Source organism: Nipponia nippon, unplaced genomic scaffold (assembly GCF_047370975.1).
Source record: "Nipponia nippon isolate SJK-2023a ecotype South Korea unplaced genomic scaffold, ASM4737097v1 scaffold_3, whole genome shotgun sequence".
NCBI classification, from domain to species: domain Eukaryota; kingdom Metazoa; phylum Chordata; class Aves; order Pelecaniformes; family Threskiornithidae; genus Nipponia; species Nipponia nippon.
The window spans coordinates 112,046,679-112,065,986 of NW_028262347.1; the positions used below are offsets into that span (position 1 = coordinate 112,046,679).

General features: G+C 45.2%; 1 protein-coding gene across 2 annotated transcripts in view; it reads left to right on the forward strand.

Annotated features, from left to right (window-relative positions):
- Positions 1 to 19,308, forward strand: part of SUFU (SUFU negative regulator of hedgehog signaling) — a 93,155-nt gene that overhangs the window by 54,955 nt on the left and 18,892 nt on the right. The window contains exons 5-8 of one of the 2 annotated variants that reach the window (XM_087765903.1): positions 100 to 185; positions 2,293 to 2,365; positions 7,019 to 7,175; positions 8,709 to 8,820. In XM_087765903.1, coding sequence (XP_087622029.1) covers positions 100 to 185; positions 2,293 to 2,365; positions 7,019 to 7,175; positions 8,709 to 8,820 — 428 coding nt within the window. The remainder of the gene's footprint in view (positions 1 to 99; positions 186 to 2,292; positions 2,366 to 7,018; positions 7,176 to 8,708; positions 8,821 to 19,308) is intronic. The other variant, XM_087765904.1, reaches the window with a different exon arrangement.

Here is a 19,308-nt window from a genome sequence, read left to right on the forward strand (position 1 = left end):
GTATCTGCGCTGTTTGATCCAGCACCGCTTGGCACATTTTCTCTACAGTTCTCGCACGGTTCCCATCCAGTTTAGTATCTCTGTTTTCATTTACTCCAGATTGTTGGAGTTTGCACTGAGGAACTCCATGCGGCTCAGCAGTGGAACGGGCAAGGCATCTTGGAACTGCTTCGGACTGTCCCAGTGTAAGTGCTCATACAGCCCCATATAGGGGAGCATTCCCGTAGAGAACAATTCAGTTGTTTGTTTTTATTAACAATCTTTAACTTGTTGATGGAACTTATTTAATCCTGAGCTGTAGCAAGAGTTGGGAATTCATTGCAAATCTGTTCTCACGCACAGGCACTTAGATGGCAAATTAATGCATGTGGAAGTCCATATGTTCAGGGTGAAATAGAATGAGGTCTTGAAAGCTTAATTTCCTTCCTCTTACGCCTGCAGCATTTTCTCATTGATTCTTCCTGAGAGAGCGGGGTAACTGTTACTGGTGACCTCTCTGTGTAGTTCAAAAGAAAGGAAGGAGAGGGTCTGACTTACAGTGCCTAGCAAAGCTTGGGTACTGCCTGAAAGTGAGAAAGTCACTCTCAAACTGGCCTCACTCTTGGTGGGCCAATTTACAGTAGGAGGAGTGTTCATGCAAGTGAAGTTCATTGTTATTTCTCCCGTGGCAAAACAAAGATGTCCTTGGGTTAAGGAGGAGATGGGTTTTAAATGTTAAATGATATGTTGATGCTTCATTTGCTGCCAGGTTGCAGCTAAACTTTCGTGGCTTGCAGGTGTTGCATTTAAATATTTTTCTCTTATATTTAGTGGAAGTTATTGCCGTGTGATTGTAGCTCAAAAGATTTTTTTAAACAAAATGGTTCTGAATATGTGTTCCTGGGCACAATAGTACACTCTCTCGTGTCACAATGGACTTTAATTGATTGATTATTTGGAAAAGTCCAGCCTTTGCTGCTGGATTTCTTAAACTTGAACTTTTCCCTTTTAGGCACAAGTGTGGATAATTCATGCGAATGCCCTAGAGTAGAGTGAATTTGTCCAGCTGCAAGCTTTGTTTCTGGGACCCCAAGACAACAAACACTGCCTGCAGCTCCCTTGGCTCCTCTAAGTCAATACAGATATAGCACCCCTCTCCTCAGTCTGTTCTCATGTTGGTTTTTGGCTTTTGTGCTGTGGTACAAGCACCTTTCCAAGGATAAAATGAAACCTAAATGTGCGCGATTCCAAGGCAAAGCTGCAAACTACTAAGCCACTGATGTGGAGTCAGGGTAAAAGTCTCTTGCATCCCTGTGAGGGACTGAAGCAGGTGGCACCTCTGCAGTTAATAATTCACAGCTTCCAAAGTGATGTGAAAAAAGTGGCTATCGATGCATCTGAAAAGCTATAAAATATTAACTTTTATTGCTCCCACTCCAAGTGCTTTAGGAGACTGTAACGCAGACAAGGCCAGAGGAGGGGGCTTTTGACTGCAATAACAAAGTATCTCATGGAAAAAAATGAAAATTTTTATGGCAATTCCAAAAGACTTCAGTTTTTACTTCAAATGAAAAGCACCATCTAAGGCTGACTTCTGCAGTCTGCCTGCACTGTGACCCAAAGTCAAGTCTCCGAGTAGTTCATCTTCACAGTAATCTGTTTTCTGTCACCTTTGTTGGGAAACATCTTGACCCTTCTGACTTTTATTGCTAATGAAAACAAAGATTTCCCTGAACCATCTGAGTACTCGACCATTAAGTACCAACTGGGCAAAATGTCTGTTGTGAGGATATTTATCAGAGCAATAAGCTTTTTATGGTACTGAACATGACTGCCGATCTCAGCAAAAAGTGCAGTCCCAATGGGACCCTGCCACATCTTTAGATATGTAATAGAGGTATAAATCTTGACCCCATGCCTTGCCCATCTTTCTTAGACCTAGAAGAAAGAAGACTGGACTTCCGAGTCCCAATTCAGTTACTTGTAAGATTAAAACCCAGTTCAGTCTTGTTATGAGTAAGTGGGTCCGCACAGGGGATAGCCTGTGTCAATCCTGACTGCTTTGCAAGACTCGGTGGTGCCAAGCACCAGGCAGATAACAGCTAGGTCGTGGAGGGCTTTCATTATGCGTTTGCGAAATGTAAAGGACAAATGCATGCTATGGGATGTATACACAACACAGAGGGACTTCTAGGCTTGTTTTAAACTCTGTCTTTTGGTTCCTTTTTAGTACAGGTCCACTCTGAGGACTCTGTTGGGGAGTACTAGCTAAAGTGCTTGTTTGGTTCATTACCTTTCTTCCTTTCTTTGTAGAGCTGGAGGCCCCTGGTTGATAACGGATATGCGAAGAGGAGAGACAATATTTGAGATTGATCCACATCTGCAAGTATGTCTTTAGTTAATAAAATGTCATGTCTTTCATAGTAGCCAGGGAGAATTGGTTTAATGGTATAAACCAGCTCAATTATTTTCTATAAAGGTGCTGTGATCTTCTCAGTGTTTGCAATAATCCCGGAAAAATCTTTTTGCCCTCTCAGAGGTCATTCAAGAGTGCACATGTCCAGCCCCAGGTGGATGGCAGTTTTAGGAAGAAATTTAGAGAAGGGAGACCAGGAAAACAGAATCATAAGATATGAGACAAATTGGTAAGATTTGGACTGCATGTTTTAGAAAGGAGGAAAATAGAAGAAGATAAAAGAACATAGAACAGTACAAGATTTAGAGATGATAGATCAGGAAATTCCTCCTTTGTTTTATATGCAAGCGTAAGGAGATATAACATGCAGAAAACTCAAAACCAATCAAGTAATATTTTTTCACAGTAAGTGTGACAGTGTAGCTCATTCCTGTAGAATGTCTCTTGAGGCCAAGTAGTTAGTGTGGTCTGAGAAATAATGGAAAGCCAAAAGATTCTCATGCAGTTAATAATCCATGCAGGAAGATACATTGAACCACCTTCTTCAGAGTTCAAGTTAATTTCCGAATTTTAAAGATCAGAATAGGACCTCTACAGAGGGGTTACCATGCCATGGGCTACGGCTGATCCGTGCGTTTGGGAGACAGTTCTGTGCCCCTTCAGCAGAGTTACGGTACTGGAGTACATGGGTCCCAGGCAAATACAGTGTGGTGCTGATCTTGTTTCAGTGAATCACTGAGTATTTGCCTTTAACAGAGAACTTATGGCTTAGCATGGTAGGGCACATGCATATGTGCACGTTTTGTACAAGCTGTTGCATTTGCGTATGGTCTGCGTGTCTGCATCTGATTACCCTCGGTTGCCTCACAGCATCTTTTATTTTGAAAGCTTAAGAACAAAACCAAATTCTACTTTTCCTGTTTTTAAGGATTTGTTCATCTAAAATAACCCCAGTCTGAGAGACACAAAAACAAGTGTTCCACAGTGTGGGAGCTAATACAACTGCAAGTCCTATAAAGTTTTTAGGCTCTTCAAAATTTTGCCCTCTCCCCTCCTGGAGGGTGTTTGTCTGTTCTCTGCACACTGGTGATTCCTAATGATAACAGGGTTTTCTTCAATTTACTGTAAATGAAAAGTAACTCAGCTTACTGGAATCTGAGTCAGCCAAGGCAAGTTAAGGCAAATAAAGAGTACCTCTGCCTCACCAGTGTGTCCTGCCACTGAATGCTGCTATGTCTGTGGTCTTTCCGGACTTCCTCACATTGAAGACATTCCTGTTTCTGTTCTCTCTTGCCCTTCCAGTATTGCATATGCGCAGGTGTGCGTGCACCTCCTTCCTGCTCTGCTGCCGCAGCCCCTGGGGATTCATTCGCAGGGCAAAACCTGCTGCTGCGGTGCCGAGTCCCGCAAAACGAGCCTTTGCTGAGCACAGGGAGCAAGGCTGTGCCGGGCTGGGTTCAGCCACGTCGTGCGCCTCCTGCTCTGATTAGTGGGGAAAGGATAAAGTGTCATTCTCTTGGCATTTTCTTGGTGGTGGTACAGGGTGTGTGAGAACTGAAAGGCAGCAGATAGGTGGAGGGGAGGGAGGGAGGGAGCAGGCAGAGGAAACAGACAACTTTCCCGGGAGCAGGCAAGCACGTTGCCTGCCTGGGAAGCGGGCAGAGCTTGTTTTGAGGCTGCATTGTCTCTTGTGGGAATTGGTTGAAGCCTAAACCCAGCCCTGGCAGCAGCAGCTGTACTTTCTGTTCGAAGCTGCCGAGAATGGATCCCAACTAAGATGTCATCCCAGGATGTCGGCAATTAACGCTGTGGCAACGCTGGCTGTTTTCTGTTCAGCCAGGCTTCCCTGTAGGCCATTCAGATTTCCCTGGCAGCACTGTCAAACAATCCCTGTCGGTCCCCAGCTCTGTGCTGATTCTCAGTGCTTTGCTTCTGTTTTAGCAGATATCTCAGAAGAGAATAAAGCTGATTTGAATTTCCTGAGTTGTGGTTGCCGCTCTGCGGGTCACACTGCAGTGCTCTGGCTCGTTTAGAAAGGGATCAATGACTTATAAGAGCCTCAGAGCATCCCTCCCACATGCTGAGAGGAAAATGGGACAGAAACATCCTTTCTTTGAGGAGGGAAAAAGCTGAACCTCCTTTGCCCTGGGCTCCTCCAACCTCCTGCTCAGGCCGCCCTTTCAAGGGAGGAAGAACAGCCCCTCAGCCCAGGCACATCTTTGCTGGCTAAAGATGGGGTAAAGCTGTGCATTGCCCCAGCTGAGAGTCTGCACTGGTTAGGGAGTTTTTGGTTTTTTTCCCCCTTCAACATCAATACTTGCAAGTGTTATAAAACAGGCATGCACATTAGGCCGCCTTAGGCCAGCTCATTTCCATCAGCCCCCCTTGATCTCCAGGGGATGCCAACAGAGCAGCACTTCTTCCCCTGAGGAAGTGCTCTGCAAACCAGCTGAGATGCAGATGACGAGTCCCTTTCCCCCTCCCCAGGGCTCTGCGCGCTGTCCGGAGGCACCGACTCTGTCTGTGAGCAGGGGCCCTGGATGCAGGGGTGGAGAAGCACGTCCCACCAGAGCCGCTGCCCGATGGAGTCCTCGGGGCCCTCTGGGCTCTTCTGCTCCCTGCTCAAGGGCAAGTTTGGTGGCTCTCCCATGCTTCCCCAATCACTGGAATGAAAAATAACCATGCTGACAAGTTAAACCTCCCCATGCCAGCTGATTTGGGTCCTCACAGAGTGCCACAGAGGGCTCCTGAAGGAGCCACGGGCTAACTCTCACTTAGAGCATCATTTGCATATGTAGGATCAGATGTATTTTTATTTCTTTTTCCACAACTTCTGTTTCTGGTTAAAACAACTAATTTTATGTTTAGGATATAATAAAAGAAAATTCCAGCAGATTTATTGTTTCTCAGATTTTCCCATTACGTTTTCGTAGAAGCCAGTTTCCTCTGACGCCAGAGGAAGATCCCAACAAGGAGTAGTCTCTCAGGGAGAGAGGCAGAAGGAAGGCAATCTCATGAATGCTTAAGTCTAAGTCAGGACTGCTCTGGTCTTGCCCCCAGCCGCAGGCTTCTGCCTCTGCTCTTGGGCCAAAGAGCCAGTTTAGTGAGGTGATCCAGCTGGAAAAAAAAACAAAAACAGTTGGCTCAAGGAAAGGGATAGGAGCACATGGAGGAGGGTGGGACTGCAGCCACTGCGAATTACATCAGCTTAAACTGCTGTGCAACCACACCCTGAGTGCTTGTGCTTATCTTTGAGCTGCTCAAATCCTCTTTTGAATGGCCACAAGAACAGGCAATGGTCTTTCTAGGGCCCAGCGTGTGCAGCTGGGCAAGGGGAGGAATGTATGTGGGCTTTAGTCTGGAAATTGCTTCTTAGGGAACAGGTTCTGCAAAGCACTGGATGCTGCCATGGTCTCTTGACTCCAGTGGCAAGATCAAACTGGAGGGTAGTAATGACAAGCGGAGAGATGCGTTCCCGTTGTGCGTAACAGCTCTGCTCTTTTCTCAAATCTTCAAAGTTTCTGTCCCGCAAGCACTGGGACTTACTGCCTATTCTGAGGTGAACCAGATGTAAGCAGTGAGATGGAGATCTTGCTGGTGTCACTGAGCAGTACCAGAAGTGACACTCCTTCGGAAGAGGGAAAAATGGCCCGGTTGATTCCGTGCCAGCGCTAAGAGCTGGTGTAGCTCAGCCCTGAGTTTGTTCAGCTCAACATTACCCCCTTGTGGGATATAGGTGGAAATTCAGACTAATGCCAGTTCCCCTAGCAGGTAGGCGTCCTGTGGAAGTTTTGGCTGTAGCTTAGGGCACTCTTGCTGGCAACAGATGTACGTGTCCTTGAGAAAATGCACGGTGTCTGAGAGCTTCCAGTTGCTTGTGGTTGGTGTGCAACACCTTCCTAGACCCAAACGGTGGTTACGTGCTTGGAAAGTCCAACTTGCAAGGGAGGGAGTTTGTGTATTTTGCCGATAAAGCTGTGCAAAAAGCTTTGACATTGTGCACAGACCTGTGTCTCCTTGCACGTTTGTCCTTTACTGAATGCCCCGGCACAGTGAAAAGCAGTGGTTGTCCAGGCAGTTTGCAAATGATGAACTCTTGTGAACGATGAGTCTCTCTGTGAGCTGTTTTCATTGTGGGATTCCTTGGTAAGTTTGGAAAGGGATCTTAAGTTTAGTTATTCAGGAGTTTATTATCATTGACATTTAATAGGTAGACTGCCAAGCTGTGCTTCATACAGATGTATACATTGTAGTGTCATAAATACTTTCAGTTGGTGTAAACTGGAGCTAGCACTGAAAAAGACAACTCTATGTACCCCAGGCTGCTGATTTCCACCTCTGTCTGTGCCTGCCAGAGCCGCCTCGTAAAGCAGTAGGGAAGGGGTAGGAGTTCAGACCAACCTGCTATGGAAGAGGTTTGTTCCAGTTCAGACGAGCTCCCTGATTTGTCTCAATGGGCAGTCACCCTTGGCTGGTACATCAAAGCACGCAGGCCAGAGAGTGGAAACTGGCCGCAAAGGGGGGATATGCAGGAGCTGCTGAAGGTTGGGTTGAGCCAGGGTGGGTTCCAGCTCAGGTTCAAGCCACACCCAAAAAAGTCTTGGGGTTTTGGATCTTTTCAAGCAGGAGAGAGTTGACAAAGGGATTGAGACAGATGGCTCAAACCTGAGTGGAGTGAGTGCCAAATGTGCCTGGGATGATCTCAGCCGGCCCCCGGAGGATGATGAAGACAGCAGGAGCATTTGCATTGGGACCCAGCCGCGGCGGCTCTCTGGGAAAGGTAAGAAGGTCCCGGGCTGAGCCGCTGTCACGGCCTTTCGGCTTGTTTCCCGATGGGTCTGGGCAGTGGGCTGAGTCATGCAGCATCTTGGGATTCATAACAAGCACCGCAGTTACTGGAAGGCTCAGTATGTCTCAGGGGAGCAAAATTAATTTTGGTGTGGCCTCTTTGAGGAAGGCAGGCGAGAGGAAAAGAGATCTTTGCATTGTTTTGTCTAAATGCTTCTTTCAGTTTTTAGGCTATTTCTAATCTAAATCTGCAAAGTTAAACTGAGCACTGGGTGAAACCAGGACTGTAAACACCTGCAAGGTAAAGCAACTGCATTTTCCCAGGCTGTGTTTCCTTATTAACGTTGTCACTTCTTGGGTGGCAAGTTGGACTGACACTGCACGTTGATGTAGCTGAACTCAAGCGATTCTTGCAAATACAGAACTCTGGAAACGAAAAATAAAATACAGTGGAGTTCCCCTTTGCAGTGAGATGCCATCTCAGGGTACAGATGTCATAGCCATTACACATGCTTGAAATTATGCATGTTACCTTGCAAATGGGTGAAGTAACGTAAAATTTGAGGGCTTGAGCTTTCCTGGAATTAATGATGGTTTCTACAGGAATGGTATCTTACTTGTTTTTAAGTCCACGGTAAAAAAAAGTATATTTAAATGCCTATAGGGTTCCTTCTGGCTTCTATGCAAATATTTTGAACTACACTGGATCTAAAAAGGCTATTTTCCCTCAGCTCTGCAATGAAAAGCCCAAGACAGGTATACATGGTGACATTTGTATATCCTTCAAAAGATTTTGAAATAATGTGGATATTTTTTTCTCTACCAATTCCCACATTTCTCAAAAAAAGATGAGGAAACTTCTAAGAAAGGTAGGAAAGCATCCTATTAAATTATTTGGCCATTAGACATTATAGGAAAATGAAAAAGTAAAAAGACTGCAACTGAACTGCATAATTTGCAGTTTATTTTCAAGTGTGAGCTTGAGGCTAAAGTTTGCCCTCCATAAAATTCCTTTCTTTTGTGAATCTTGTTGTAATTCATCAGCAGATTTGCAAAGCCAATTGCAAAAACTCGGGAACCTCCTTGCACTCGTTTGGTAAAGGAACAAATTCCTGTTACGCCTAATGGGAAAAGTGACTTCCAGCGCAAAGGCTGGAAGTGTCTGGAGGTTCTGTGAGAGCTGCAGAGACAGCACACACCTCGTTTATGAAAGGACACAAAACTACTCAGAATTTCCTCATCAGGAGGGCTCAGTACCAAAGGTTCCAGCTCTCCTTGCCTGACATAACATCGCAGCCCAAACCAAGAGAATTCAAGCTGACTTTATAAAGGGAAATAACTCCTGAGGTGCAGGAAGAGCTGTTAAGAATTCACCCTTAGCATCTCTTAATTTCTTTCTGCAGGATAAGAGTTTAGATAAAACACACCACAGAAACAGGCCTTTTAAAAAAAAAAGCTGACATCTCCTTGTGCCTGTGATGTTTCTGGGGACTCTAAATCATGTTAAAAAAAATTCTCTTTGCAGATACGGAGCAAATCAGGGAGACTTTGCGGAGAGGGCTTGAGATTAACAGCAAACCTGTTCTACCTCCGATAAATGCACAAAGACAGAATGGGTTGAACCACGACCGAGCACCGTAAGTTTCACCCTGCACACTCAGGTGGTGGGAGGAGGGAGGCTGAAGAGCTTAGCAGGGAAAACAAAGTTTTAAAGCTGGGTGGGAAAAAACTTGGCAAGGGGAGAGGAAGGCTAGCAGCAAATACTTGCAAAGCTCAAGGAGAGAGGGAGAAGAGTTGTTCAGGTTGGGTTAATGGACTAGTATGCAGGAGGGCAGATTTTGAGAGAGGTTTTGGACAAGCCTTGCTAATGCAGAGTGGCTCTGACTGTGTTCTGTAGAACCTGCTGTTCATGGTGTACAGTGGTTGAAATCAGACTGGACCGAGCCCTGTAAAACGTACTGTGGTGAATAGTGCGATGGTATCCGAAGAGCTAGGCAGCATAGATGAGTGTTTGCTGATACTTTTGCCTGAGTACTTTGTTTTCAAGCTCATAATTACAAATGTTTTGGTTAAAATGTTGAATTTTTTTTTAAGTTACTTTGATCTTGCCTTGCTTAAGCAGGCAGGTACTGGCAGTAATTACATGCCAATACCACCCTGGTCTCTAATAGTCTGTAGACTAACAGGTGATTTAGGTGGGATTAGGTGGGCCTGTAGATCTCTCCTCATTTGTAACTTTTGACTTCAGTGAATCCATAGGAAATTACGTGCGGTTTCAAGCCATCTGCAGTATCTGCGCTTCCGTCTTTTTGGGTTTCTCCCCTTCCCCTCTTAGGCTTATTTCAGTTGCTAGTTAAATGTCTTCCCATCAATTTTAATGTTTTCATCTAAATGATACAGAAAGGCATGCATCTTTGCTGCACTCTTTCATCTTGGTATTTCCTTTGGTTTCCTAGTCTCTGATGAACATTTGTGCTTTCTTGTTCCAAGGGTAAAGATAATCATGAAATCAGTTCTTTCCTGTAGTGGCAGGCAGGGACAGCATCCTGCTCTGTTTCAATTCCTGTTTCTTTCTTGATTCAAACATTTTATGAGAAAAATTTTATTCCTCATACTTGGTTAGGATCTTGATGCCCTTTCTTGTTCTGTTTTGTGGGTGACTTCTGCTTTGAGTTGCCTAATCCTTTGAGGGAAGTATTATGTCAGTTGCGGCTGCTGTGTACCAAGTAATACAAGATATCGGTGCTTACAAAAAAAAAAATCTCAAGTGGCTTTATTATTGCTTCAGAAATAATCTTACTTTTGCGATATGGTAATTATATGGACACAGATTCTGACCTGACTCGGATTTTGAGTAGTACTTCCCTGCTTTGAAGGTTGGTCCCATTGGACCATGGGTTGGTCCCATTGGTCCCACTGAAAAAATAAAATGATACCATCTGACTTGCACGAATCACACCCAGCCTTGGAAGGCTCAAAAGTATTGAGCAGGATTTCTCACAGATGCTGGGCTTCTGCATGCCCGGAAAAAGCTCTGAGTTTGCAGTGGCTGGGGATGACCAGAAACATTTGGGGTGCGCATCAGGTCAGGGAGGCAGCTGATGGGTAAGACTTAATGCTGGGAGGCAGTTGTTGCTTAGATAAGAAAGCTTTACATTATTCAGGGTAAGATAAACAGAGATACGCTCAAGACAGAGTGGTGAAAGGTTAGCAGAGGTCTAAGATGAAGCACACAAATATTTACCTGGGTTTTTAACTGTTCTGAGGCAGAGAGGAAGGCAGGTCAAATTCAGAGCCTCCGATCTGTGACAGTGCTCTTTGTTGCAAATCTCTCTTACCTGTAGCAGCTGCACACCCACCCTACCTGAAGCCTGAGTGGTAGGAATGGCTGGTTCCCAGTGTTTGCCTCCTGGAAGATCAATACATTTCTCTGAGGTCTATGGTTACCACTGTGGAAACTGATAGCTAGCTTCTTTCTCCAGAATAGCAATTCAGTTAAGGGAAGAGAGCTATCAGCTGTGTGTCTTGCCAGCGGTTACTCTGATAACAGTTAGTATCGGAGGGATAGAGGAGATCTCCTCAACTTAGAACAGCAGTGTGTCCTAATACTTTCTTTCTCTATCTCACTGACTACTTTGAGAGGAGTTTGGAAAAGGTCTTTTTCTACTCATGCAGTGGCTTCTTTTCTCCAGTTCGTGTAGCAGATACAATGGGACTTGTTCAATGCATTGACCGTACTGAGAGGGGTGGTTTGTGCTGGAAAGCAGTGTTTACTCACAACCTCTAACTAACTGGTACTTAAATCAGATGTGATGATTACCCGTACTGTGGCTAAAACTTATCAGTCAACATATTTTCCAGCACAGTGTGGTATAGATGAAGCAGAAGAGGAAGATCTTATTAGGTCTCAGCCTTTCTTAATACACTGTCTCAGCATGTCTTATGTGTTTGAACAAAGTTGCTCAACATGCTATTAAGTACAAGAGCATGATCTGGAGACTCTCGTCTCCAGCTGCTGCAGAGGAATGTAACTGAGGAGTTCAGCTTTCTCATGTAGTAATATATCTAGATCCATGTTCCCTACAGGTGCCTGCAGTGGCAAAGGCTGAGACACGAAAGGCACAAAACCCAGTGCAGAAATCGTCATTTCATAAGATTTACAAGCACCTTAGATGAGGGATCTGCACATAGATCTAGTCCTTCTGGTGCAATCCTTGCTTGGGCCTGGTAGGGCTGGGACTCAGTTCTGTCCTTCACTGTAAATCTTGTGTAATCAAAGACAAGTCATTTAGCTATTGAGCTTCAGTTCTGAATCTATAAAATGAGACTAATAACAATGTCATCTTCTTGAGGCACCACAAGGATAAATACATTAACGATTACAAGGTGCTGGCTGATGGGAAGCAGGCTTGTGTGTAATCATATCCTGCACTGTACACACCAGACCATAAAATATCAAACCCATGGTTCGTTGCAAGGGTCCTGTGAGTAACTGGTGCATTAGACACTCCTCGGGAACTTGACAGAAACGCTCTGTTGGGGCACGGCAAATTGTTCCAAATCTACTTTCCATAGGGACCGTTGCAGAACCCCAGGCCATCAAATTTGCACCCAGCTGACATTAGGATGTTAAAGTCTGACATAGACTCTAATGGCTTTGTGCAGGAGAGGAATGTGCTGTTTATTTGTCATAGATTTGCAGCCACCAACTGCTTTCCTAGTAGCTTTCTTCCCTTTCTTTTATCCTAACCCTACCACCCACATACAATAATCTATCAGGGTTTAAAGCAGACAACCTGTTCTGCATTCAGCGTCACGAAATAGTATCAGAAACACTCAAACTTTCAAATATTTATTTGTATAAAATGCTGAGGATCCAGATTCCATACAGATTTCCCTGTCTTTTTGTAGTTACAGTTTTCAGTGCTTATGCAAAAGCCTCACATTGTTTGGTTGCAGATAGGGCTTGATTCAGTGTTCTGGCTCCAGCAAAGCATACTTACATGTTAAGCATGCATATTACCAGTTGTTCACTGTCCCAGAGTCCTAAAAAAAAAAGTTCCTTTGAGAAAAAGCTGGTTTCTGTCAAAACCCTGTTGGGCAGCTGTGGTACTTTGATTCATTAGTGTTATTACTGTAGACTGTGTAGCCCTTTTTCTCCTAAGGATATGAATAAAAGCACTCTTAATGCTTAAAACTGCATCGGACATCTGTTTCTCAAAATGACTGTTAGCTCAGTTCATAAGCAGCCATTAAATCAGTTCGTACGCATTAAACAAAAGAACATGTAAATTAATCTTCGGAAACATGACTAATCATTTCAACCATAGGTAACATAATACTCTTGATTACTGCTTGGAAAAATGAGGCGTGTATGAATACAAATGTACTTTACAGTGGCGCATTATTTATTTCTTAGGACCCATCAGCTTGGTAGGTGCTGCTCAGACAGATAGAAAGGCAAGGCTCCCGGTCTCCCAAACGGTGCAGATGCAGTCTTGTTGGATACGGCGAGCTCTTCCCAGTGAGGAACATTTAGATGTCAGACTAAACACTGCTGCTGTTAAGACCTCAGTGGGCTGGAAGCTCCAGATGTCAAAGATCAGTGACATTTGTGGAGTCTTCCTTCATTCGCTGTTTAATTTCTTGATGTAATAAATTCTGGGGCCAAGCCTTTAATTGTCCCTGGCAATTAGCTCTGTGTTCTCCTGTGAGGTGGGTGAGTAGTATCTCCACTTTACAGATGAGGACAGAGGAGTTAATTTGCCACAGTTGCAGTGAGAGCCAGGGTTGGGATAGGGGAATTCTTGACCTTTTCCACCCCTCAAGGGTCCCCTTGATCACGCAGCGTTGCTGAAAGTGATGTTTTTCTGCCCCTTGGCTGACTCAGGCCATTCTACCGCTCCTGTGAGCTGAGGCATGGAGTAGAAATGTAGAGCTAGCGCGCTGCATTACTGCACATGTTGAGGCTAAAATGACTAGTAATTGCTACATTTCATTGTGCCAGGATTCAGGTAATGCCCGCGTGCATCCCCAGTGTCTGAAGGTGAGGCTCGAGTGGCAGAAAAAGGTGTCCCAAGGCTGTGCTACTTTGACAAGTCTTTTCCAGCATCTCTCTGCCATTCATCTCTCTCCCTCCTCTCAAGAAGGATAAAGAGGTGTGGTTCAACATGCCTGATTCCCATATTTCTGTCTGGGATTTCCCAGATAACTTTGCGTGCACTGGTCCCCTCATGCACAGTGGTCATTTGTCCAGGGACCCACAACGGATGCCCCAGAGACCTCAAATCCCATCTGCATTCAATTTCCAGGCAGAAAGGCAGGTTGAATCTAGGGAAACCTGAACATATGGTAACTCTGCGCCCATGTGCTAATTCCATCCAGCCCTGAACAGTTTCCAGCTGTGCAGGGAAATGAAGGCAGGTTCCTGGCAAACAGAGCAGGGAACAACCCTCCGGCAGGTGGGGCTGGCAGGACTGTCCTGGCTATGACCTTCTGCTGCGCTGCACCCTGAGCATCTCAGGTTGTTGCCCTTCCCTTGTGGGAAGAGGAAGGAGTTGTGTCGCTCCAGAAGTCCTCCCAGGATAACCCCAGGCTGTGGCACACGGTGTGCCTGGTTTGGAGCACATGAGTAACAGTGGCACCACTTGCAGGACTGGAGTTCACTGCCCATGTAGTTCCTCTGACTTGGTAAATAGGGCACGCTGATTTCTCCTTTCAGTGAGTAGCATTGGGTTAACGCACATTAACAGGCTCCATCTGAGCCGCATTTCTGAGGAAGCTCTGATGGTAATATCAAGATGTAGGATTTGCTTCGAGGCGAGTCTGCATTTTGCTTCTCCCAGTTGCACTGGGTTTTGGTTGCTGCTTTACTTGGGCGGAGGGGAGCTGCTGTCTGCGTAGCTGGTTTCCTGTCTTCAGTTCTTGGAGGCAAACTTTTACAAGAAGGGGAGCATTTCAGTGTTCTCTGAAACTGTCTAGTTCTGGCCAGACTTTCTGATTCTGCAACCACTAAGCAGTAAGTTTCCAATCCAGTACTGCTTATTTAGGCATGCTCTCTCATCAAGACACCATTCAGTGGTGTCTTGCTTGAGTAAGGAATGCTGAATGGGGGGAGGCAATATACTTTAGGGAGTGTCTCTCAGCATGAGGCTGAGTGCTGGGTGACAAGCCTGCGAACTAGGAAAGCAAATGTCTGGAAAACCAGTGTCAGTAGAAGTGCAGAGCGGTCACTATGCTAATAATTTGCACTTCTACATAGCTTTCCCCATCTATGAATCTAAAAGTGCTTTGCAAACATTGACTTAATCCTTGCAACACCCCTACGTGGAAAAATGTCTGTTTTACAGACGGGGAACCTGAAGCATAAAAAGAGTTGTTTGAGTTTGCCCATGAGTCTGCAGCGTGCCAGTGGCACAGCCTAAACCTTTCAATCCCAATTCAGCTGCAGCTCTGGAACAGTCTGGCCCCTGCAAGCACTGACAGTAGTTATTCGGCAGCTTTCCAAAGGGATATGTGAGTGGCAAGAAGATTGTTGCTACTGGCATTGTCCTTGGAGCCCTTCCATGCCAGGAAACGCACACAGAACATCTTCACCGTCCGGTTTAACCAGGATGATGAGCACCCAGGTCTGAGCACTTGAGCTAGCCTTGTTTCAGCGTGACCACAGCAGGAGCTGTGTAACCATGTCCTCCCTGTTTCTGCACTTGCCTCTGTGTGTCTGTGACGTGTCCGGTAACTCTGTGTGCCGAGATGCTTAGGGCTCTTTCCCACAACTGCTGGTTTGCCCTTCAGGGAAAACTGTGGGAAAGCCTCTGGAAGATTGCCGGCACTTAAGTGATCTTTGACCATATCTTCATTAGGGAGTGAGGAGGTTTGAAATAGCCGTGGTTGGGAAGGGAAGAAAGGGGGGAAAAAAAAAGTGGTCCAACTTTTCTTTCCCAGCTGTGTAAGCTTGCACTAATGGTTTGCATTTGGTAACTCACGGTGCTGGGTTTTGTACCAAGGAAGCACGGAGGACTGACTGTAACTCAGGTTAGTGATGCAGTGGGCACCCACTCCTACAAAGAGCCCCTGCCGTGGCCAGCTTCCAACAACATGTCCTTTGTGATTTCGGTACCTGGGAGGGTAACTTGGAAATGCAGAGAAATTATGCCCCATGTCACCAACAGAGCTTGGACGGGAACTGAGACGTCCTTCCGTGACAGATGCATGAGATCAAGTGCTCTGATCGTAAAGCAAAATGCAAATGCAAGAATAAATAAACCTTTCTTAATCCGATCAACCTGGTTATTCTTGAATCCCATGAAATAACTGCCAGTGGGGTTGCTTGAGAAGGGGTTGCTATAAACATGACTTATAAGGAGGGGACATCCAAACTTTGTGCAACCTAGTGATTGCATTGGCGATTTTCCAGGATCCCCACGGGCTGCTGCTAATTGGCATAAAATTAAGCAGGTTACAGCCACCCTCATATTTAATACAAAGAGAGGGCCCCTGGGAGGCTACAGGTTCCAGCGTGTGGCCGCTCACATCACGAAGGAGCACAGCACGCTGGGACGTGTAGTCTCCTCAGGCCCTTTCTCCCTGTTTGACAGAGGTCTGGGGAAGCTGCAGGCCACGTGGGACACCTTTGCAATGGTTTGACCACCACCCCTCTCTCTCAAAAAAAAAAAAAAAAAAAATCAAATGTGGCTTTGGTTAACGTTCATGGACTGTTAATTAGCATTCACGAGATTTAAAAATAAAAAAAACAACAAACATCATTTCCTCCCTCTCTCCTCCGCCCAGAAGCAGGCTACTGGTAGAAACTGAAGCTGGAAAAAATAGTTGAAAGTCAGCTAAAGTCACCTTGGTAACTGCAGCAATACACTTGCCCAGAACAGGAGACATCAAACCCAACTACAAACAGCTTTAAAGAAACAAAAAGAATGTAATCATCTAAAGAATTAATCTGACAACTGCCCACGTTTACACCTCCCACAAGCTCCCAATCAGAGGGAAATGCGCTTTAATCTCCTCCAACTCCCCTCCAGTTTCACAAAATACGAGATGTGCCGTCCTTAAACTGGGGCATTTCCGGCGTGCTGCTTCCATTTAAATCTACTGCCTTTCCTAATGCAGCAGCCCTGGCTTTTGCAGACTTGTTTTTTCTGGACACTGAGAAACATGAATTTTTTTGTGTGGGTTGGATGAAGTATTAAATCTGGAATAGACAAAGTTTGCAACATTTTACGTGATAGTCAGCTAGATCTTAGTCATAACAAATAAAACTCCACTGGCTTTTGCTGATGATTTATTTGGTGACGGGGTGGAGGAAGCAAAGGCTTACGGGTAACTGACAGTCGTAAAACCAGGGATGTTAGTGTTAGAAAGCAAACTTTTTCTACATTTTCTTCTGAGGCTGAAAACTACAAGCTGTGGATGGCAGTGTGTGTTACGACATGAACTTTTTATTAATAACAACCTAGAAGTCCTGCCAACCCTTCATCTGGGCCATCAACCTTTGGAAGGGTCAGCACAAGGATTTCCATTCCCAAAGGGAGAATTTTAATGGGTCTTGCCGAGTCCCTGTGTCATGCAACACGTTCCAGAGTCTGAAAGTGATGGCACTGTGGCCTTGTGCTACGCGCAGTCCACAACGTGTCCAGAAGTGCCCACCACGCAAAACTCTGGTGTAGAAAGGTATAGCTTTGATAGAAGGTTATTTGGTTTTCTGCTGTTGGAGTTTTGCCCTTAACTTTAAATAGCTGAAATTGTGTGCGCTCCACTGCAGTGAAACAAGAAACACAGAGACCGTGACTATTTTGGAAAAGGTTTGTGGAAAGGATTAATAATTTCATGTCATTCAAAGTATTAACTACCATTTTGCTTCACTCCTTCACCTTTTTGACAGAAGGGCTGGTTACTTATTAATGTGAAGTCATAATTATTGACAGCCTTAAAGTCATGACAGTTCCGTTTGATAGTTATACATTAGTCAACATCTTCTCTTGAGCATGTAATGACAAACAGCATTTGCTGTTTTTAATAAGACTTAGAAAGCTTTGCCCCTTGCCTCCAGAATATTGTCGTCATTCCTATTATTGCATTAACAACTGGAGGCTCTTTCCCCTCAGGACCGCGGCCCCATTGTGCTAGCAGCTGTACTGGCTGGCATGGTGGAAACCTAAAAACCCACCTTCAGCTCAGGGGGTTTGGAGCTCAGGGGTATGGGGAACTGTCCTGCGGCTGTCTGTCTTTCCAAAGCATCAACCTACAGCAGGGATTGCCTGGGAGGGTGTGTTATGGGACGTGCCTGGCGCGCTTGGGCAGTCCAGGTGAGAAGGGCACAGTCTCTTGTCCGTAGCAATAACAGTGCTGTAAAACTCCTGGTCTGCTCCAGGGTGCGTAAACTCTGGAACTGCATTTAACGAGTGCAAGCTTATGGCCTGCTTGAAAGTCATGCATTGCTAATGGCTGACCCTTTCGGTAGGGATTGATAAATGAATGATTGGAAGTGGTAGACCACAGGCTGACTTTCCCACAGCTCTCTGTGTATATAAGATCTGATAAGGAAGTTGAGGCAAAGCTAAGCTTAAGGTCAACCGATCATTAATCAACTGTAACTGCACTCCTCAGGTAATCAGCCTGCAAAATGCTGGCCCACTCCACTCTTTGAAGACCCCACCTACAAAGAGCTGTAAAATGTTTGCTGAAGTAGATTAAACACAGCTTTAAGTGCCACCTATAGACTACAAAGCATGTTGTGTCTTTGCTTCAGGGTTAACCCACCAGACTGACACTCTGCTGCCTGTCAGTCCATCAGCCCACCCCATGCATAAGCTGTATCCTGACCTACTGTGTCCTTGCTGGGTCCATTATTGCTTTTGTGTGGTGCTAAGGCAGAACACAAGACATGTTTTACAGTTTTTGTCTTGCAGGGAGCTGAGCTGCTCTGATTTCTTTTTTCCTGCGTGTCTCTGACCTGGCCATGCAGGATATTTGCAGGAAGGCACTGTGTTACATCAGTTTAGCTTGTATCCTCATTTCAGAGTGGGCAGCTCAGCAGCCTGGGTGAAAGGCTCACCTGGGACTAGGTGACCTGGCAGAGGCAATAGGCTGATCTGCTTTGGAAGCCACACTGAACTGTATGACTATGTGTGTGGTGGACAGGAGTAATTTTGGGACAGCACCCAAATATAAAATCAAGTAGAGGTGTGATCTAAGTCAGCTCATGAGGGTCAAGCTGATTCTTTACAATTACTTCCAGATGTACACTAAAGATGGCTCCGCTTGGGTGGAGGAAGGATCCAGACTTGTTTTAACAGTGTTCCCAAATGGAGCCACAGCTTGATAGCCTTGTTTGGCTTTTGGTCAGTCTGGCACCATGCAACCACATTGCAATATGGTACCCTTCAGCTCCCATCTTACTTCTATTAAGTTCATGTGGAACGCCAGGTCACAAAAATATAAATCACATATCAGACACATCGCATTAGTCCATGTCATCTGCAAAAATCATAAACCGCCCCCATCCTTCGTTCTCTGTTCTGGACTATCAAGTAAGGGATTATGATGATGCTCTTTGAACATATAAAGTGTTTATGGTCAAGTATTTTGAGATATACCAGGATTCTGTCTGGCAAAGTTCCTAATCACGTAACAACATAACCTTTAGTCGTAGCTTCACATTATGCTGGCCTTGCAGAAATGAATGAATAAATAAGAAAGCAAAGCTGCATTGTCTTAAAGCAGCCCCACTTACAAGAGAAAGCAATCTGTGGATGTCCTACTCGTCAGACGTAGAGCCCATCTTTTGGCTGTTGCACTCGATGCTGGTGGAAGCAGAGTGTTCTCAAAACCTTTTGGTTGAACTGTGGAAAGAAATGATTTGGAGAAAATTGTAGGGATGCCTCAGATCTCAATGATATTTGAGCAAGGGCACAAGGGACTGGACAACTCTTTCCTGCAGGCCACTGCCTAAAAAATCCTGAAGATAAAGCAAAAGCAGGAGGGAAGGCACACCTAGTAATTCTTCCAAGACATTTGATAGTGGTTTAGAGTTTTGGAGAGTGTAGTTTTGCTCCAGTTCTTCCCAGAAATTTTATTTCTTATATGCTGGGAAGGGATGCACCATGTGTGTG